The sequence below is a fragment of the Lichenostomus cassidix genome, unplaced genomic scaffold (assembly GCF_008360975.1).
Source record: "Lichenostomus cassidix isolate B80296 unplaced genomic scaffold, HeHo_3.0 HiC_scaffold_898, whole genome shotgun sequence".
In the NCBI taxonomy this organism is placed as follows: Eukaryota; Metazoa; Chordata; class Aves; order Passeriformes; family Meliphagidae; genus Lichenostomus; species Lichenostomus cassidix.
Genome location: NW_028147646.1, coordinates 29,733 through 34,820, shown reverse-complemented (window position 1 = coordinate 34,820; position 5,088 = coordinate 29,733). Strand labels below are relative to the sequence as shown.

At 58.9% G+C, this 5,088-nt stretch overlaps 1 protein-coding gene across 1 annotated transcript; it reads right to left on the bottom strand.

The window, feature by feature from the left end:
- Positions 1–1,664, bottom strand: LOC146420987 (retinal homeobox protein Rx2-like). The gene is made up of 3 exons (XM_085047825.1): positions 1,210–1,664; positions 901–1,128; positions 1–569 (listed from the first exon to the last, which is right to left on the bottom strand). The coding sequence occupies exons 1-3, from the start codon at positions 1,498–1,500 to the stop codon at positions 129–131; spliced, it is 960 nt and encodes a 319-aa protein (XP_084903951.1). The 5' UTR covers positions 1,501–1,664; the 3' UTR covers positions 1–128.
- Positions 1,665–5,088: the final 3,424 nt, after the last annotated feature.

Sequence of the window (5,088 nt, the reverse complement as noted above, 5' to 3'; positions counted from 1 at the left end):
AAGGCATGGGGGAAAGGCTGGTTGATGCAAGGGACAGCCCAGCCCTCCTGTCCCCAGGCAGGGTAAAGGTGTCTCCCGGGCGTTCCCTGCCTTCCCTTCGCCTCTCTCCCGGGCGCCCGGAGGGCAGTTCAGATCGTCTGCCAGGGTTTGCCCATGGACTGGATGTGCTCCTTGGCCTTCAGCCGCAGCGCGGCGATGCTGCTGTTGCGCGGGTCCGCCTCGTCCAGAGGGAACTTGTCCACCAAGGTGGCCCCGCACTGGTAAGGCGGCGGTGGCCCCATGGCCCCCAGGGGCTGCAGCGCGTGGCTCACGGCCGGCGAGTTCAGGAAGGGCGGCGGCGTGTAGCTCTGCGGCGAGGCCACGAAGCCGGGCAGGCTCTGCAGGGCCGTGCTGCTGGCCACCGGCGGGCTCAGCCAGCTCTCCAGGGGCAAGCTGCTGCTCAGGGGACCCATGGGTGTCGCCTGCGGCGAGCGGCTGAAGGAGAGGATGGGGGAGTCCTGCAGCTTCATGGAGGTCACCTCCAGTTTCTCCTGCCGCCTCCACTTGGCCCGTCTGTTCTGAAACCAAACCTGCAAGCACAGCTGGATCAGCCAGGCCACAGCTCGGCCCCTGGGTGCAGCAGCGAGGGAAACACGAGGGGAAAGCAGAGCGAGGGAAACACGCTGAGCCGGGGCAGAGGGAACTGGGGGAAGCTCGGGAGTTCCCCAGTGTGGAAACCAGCCCCGCAGAGGAACCGGCCGGCCCGTCCACCCACCGCCACCTTGGCACACAGAGGCTCTGGCAGCCCCCGAGGGCAGCGGCAAACCGGCGCCCAAACCCGCACCAGCTCCAGCCGGGCCGAGCGTGGCCGGAGCCGCCGGGATCCCGGGGCTTCCCGACACCGGGGGCTCCTCACGTTACCTGGACTCGGACCTCGGGCAGGTTGACCTTCATGGCCAGCTCCTCGCGGCTGTACACGTCGGGGTAGTGCGACTTCTCAAAGGCGCGCTCCAGCTCGTGCAGCTGGTACGTGGTGAAGGTGGTGCGGTTCCGCCGGTGCTTCTTCTTGGGCTGCTCCTCGTCCGACGGCTTCCCCTCGCCGCTGCTGCCGGCGGGCAGCTCGGGGCTGGCGCTGCCGGGACAGTACGGCTCTGCGGAGGGCGACACGGCGGCGGTCACCGGCGGGATGTCCCCGCGGGCCAGCGGCGCCCACCCTCCCGCAGCCCCGGCGGCCGGCGCTCGGCCGCAGCGCTCACCTTGGAAGCGCTCGGCTCGGCCCTGCGGCTCGGCCGGCGGCTCGCCGGGCAACTTGGGCAGGCAGTGGCGGGAGCCCCGCCGGTCCGCCTCCTTGGCGCTGCCGTCGGGCGGGAAGGCGCCCAGCAGCCCGTCTTCCTTGGGGAAGCCCAGAATGGCCTCGATGCTGTGCAGCCTCGACGGGTTCCCGCCGGGGCTCCGAGCCGCCGGGGCGGCCAGCGAGAAGGCGCCCTCGGCCATGGCGAGCGGGGCGCCGGGCGGGTGCATGAGGCGGCCGGCCCGGGGCTCCTCCGGCCGCCGCGCTGCGCTCTCAGGCGGCCCCCGGGCGGCGCGGGCAGCTCTGGCACCGTGCGGCCGGGCGGGCTGGCCTCCTTGGGGCGGGGGAGGAGTGCCAGGGGGGCGGTAGGCGAGAGGGAAGGCGAGGCCCCTGCTCCTCTCGGGCACGGAGGGGGAGCGAGAGCATCCCCCCGGCCCCCGGCGGCCGCCCCGCCCCGCCCCTCCTGCCCCGGCCGCGGCCCCAGACGGCGCCGGGCGATGCCATCCGGGGCCCCCGAGGCGGGGCGGGGCGGGGCGGCCGGAGCGGCGGCCGGAGGAGCCCCGGGACGCGGGCAGAGCTGTCGGAAGGCGCGCCGGGACGGGCGGAGAGAGGGGAACCGAGGCGGGCCGGCGGGAACCTTTACCGGGGGCGCGGTAAAGGGAACTCAGCCGAGGCAGGCTGCGCTCTCGGAGCCTCGCCGCCTTTCTCTCGCCCGACGGCTGCAGCCCACATCCCTCCCGGACGCTTTGGACGCGCGGAGGTTTGGCGGCGGCCGCTCGAAAGGAGCGCCCGAGGGACGATCCGGTAACCGGGAGCTCCTGGGGTGAACGGGAGCTCTGCCCGGTTGCCTCCAGACGCACTTCTCGCACCCGGTGCTTCTGGGTGCAGGATGGGGACTTAGCCTGTCCGACCTCACAAGGAAGCTCTGAGCAATATTTGGGAGAAAGTTTTCCAGTGTGCTGGATTTCTATAGAGGCAGCGAGAAGAGCCGATGCAGTGACCTTGTAGCCCTTGGGGGCTTCAGCGCTGCTGCTTGTTCTTCCAGATAGATTAACTCGTCTAATCAGCATCACTTCTCTCCAGAAATCCTCATTTCTCCTTCCCCTCCTGCCCCGACAGGCTGCACACCATGTAGATTTTTTCCCTGAGAAAACATTTTAAAGATTCAACAGCGCTTCCTCCTGCCCGTGTCTCCACCTTTTGCACGTTTATATCCCAAAGTTAACTTCTCTCAGGAGTGCAAAAAGCTCTTTTCAGAGCTTTTCCCAGCTCCGGGTGCTGTTTGTGTCGCTGCCCGCTGGGGAGGAGGGCAGTTGGAGGCCCAAAGAACTCCAAACTCAAACAGCAGAGACAAGAGGAGGTCAGCGTGGCTTTTGTGGCCAACAGAAAAAGCAAGTCGCCACCATTGTGGCGACACCGGAGGGCACTCAAAGCAATCAGCCAGGGGCCATTGTGCTCCTCCGACCTACAGCTGCGTTTCCCAGGAACTCCATTCGGCAAGGTGAATGAACTGTGCAATGTCCCTAATTTCTCCTCATTTCAGGTTGTTTCACAGCACAAAACACACCCGTGCCTCTCGAGCCAAACAAAATTTGGGAAGCTTTTCTGCTCTTTCTAGCAAGGAAAGACAGCAAGGTGAAGGAGGAGGAAAAACCCTTCAGTCAGTTGTTGGATACTGGAAAAGATGCTGTTAGAAACCTGTCAAAGTTACACTGTCAAGACCCTTTTTTTGGGTTTTTTTGGGGGTTTTTTGCCGTTAATCCCAATGAGAACACGCAGCCAACTAGCTTTCCATCCCTGCAGCTCGAGTCCCACCCGGAGCAAAGCTCCTCTTTCCTCAGCAGCACATCACTGCCCTGCGATTCCCCACCTTAGCTTCCTCCTTGCCGGGGACTGGAATTGGAAGAGGAAGAGGAAGAGGAAGAGGAAGAGGAAGAGGAAGAGGAAGATTGGCTCAGTTTGGTCTCAGTTTGGGGACCTCCCTGGATGCCAAATGGAGCTCCTGAGGTCAGACTGCGAACCAGCAGGAGGTATAAAAAAAGGAAATATTCCCCCCGAGGGAACCCCAGACAGGGAAAAGAGAAAACTCTGACATTGCCAGGCTCCGAGGCACGGAGCAGAGCTATATTAACACAATCCTCCTCCGCTTGTTTTCCAATTAGCCTAATTGCATTCGGATTGCTTCAAAGTGGCCACTCGAGACATTTATCTGGATGGGATGACGGGGCCTTGAGCCCCGGCGATCCTATTAACCCTAAGAAGCCAAATCCCAGGTAGGCTCCGTGCGGCAGGAGCTGCCATGTGAGCTTTAAGCTGCTCCCCCGAGCCGCGGGCGTGTCCCTGTGCGGTGTCACATGTCACACGCGTGCAGTGGCTCCCTGGGCCTTGTCTGCTGTCCCCTCCACCTCCCACCCAACGGCCAGCCCTGAGGGTTTTTTTGGGATCTCATTCACAGCTTGGTTGATGATCCCGAACCCAGTTTCCTCTCCGCTGTGGAAATGCCGATCCGGGATCTGCTGAGGGATTGAACGAGATCATTTCAAGCAGCAGATGCTTCCAGGGAGGTTCTCAGGGTGTCCCAGGAACGTGTTTATCCAAAAGTCAAACGTGTACAGCGTGTCTGGGCAGGTGGAGAGGGAGATTTGGCTAAATCTGAGAGCTGGGAGAGGAGAGGAGAGAGAGGAGAGGAGAGAGAGGAGAGGAGAGGAGAGGAGAGGAGAGGAGAGGAGAGGAGAGGAGAGAGAAGAGAAGAGAAGAGAAGAGAAGAGAAGAGAAGAGAAGAGAAGAGAAGAGAAGAGAAGAGAAGAGAAGAGAAGAGGAGAAGAGAAGAGAAGAGAAAGAGAAAATGAAGAGAAAAGAGAAGAGAGAAAAGAGAAGAAAAGAGAAGAGAAGAGAGAAGAGACAAAAAGAAAAGAAAAAACCCAAACAAGCAAGAAAGGAAGGAAAACAGAAATGAAGGAGACAAACCATCCTTACAGCATTGGTGAATTTAAAATGAATATTTTTCCTTGATTGGGTGGAGACAGAGGGAGAAAAAGAGACTTAGAAACCTGCAGGAAAATGCACACAGAGCAGCCAAGCTGAGGGTCCCTGCTGTGTTTGCTTCCAGGTATTTGAAACAGAGGTGTTTATGTATGAAACACACATGTTTTTGTATGAAACACACATGGTTTCGTATGAAATCCACGTTTTTGAATGAAATCCACATGTTTATGTATGAAATATACATGTTTTCATAGGAAATACACGTCTTTTTGTAGGAAATACATGTTTTCATAAGAAACCCACATGTTTTTGTATGAAATCCACATGGTTTTGTAAGAAACACACATGTTTTTGTATGAAACCCACATGTTTTTGTATGAAATCCACATGTTTTTGTAAGAAACACACATGTTTTCATATGAAACCCACATGTTTTCGTAAGAAATCCACATGTTTTTGTATGAAACACACACATTTTCATAAGAAATCCACACGTTTATTGCTGACAGAGTGTTCACCCCCATGGGACACATCCCAAATCAAAATCTCATTCAAACCAACCCCCTTCACAGCACCTCCACCCCTCGGAACCACCTGAAAAAGGCACATTTTTCCCCCAACCTTCACTCCCCAACCCCATTTTTCTCCCTCCATCCCGGTGAAAAATTCCACATCCAAACCCGACCAGCGTGCAAATCCTCACTCCCCCCAAGCTTTGGAGTGCATTTCCCTCCTCCCCTCCTCTAGATTTCCTACACAGCTACCTGCAGCCCCCGAGGGGACAAACCCACCACCCCAAAAGGGACAATCCAACCCAACCCTGGCGGCTTCTC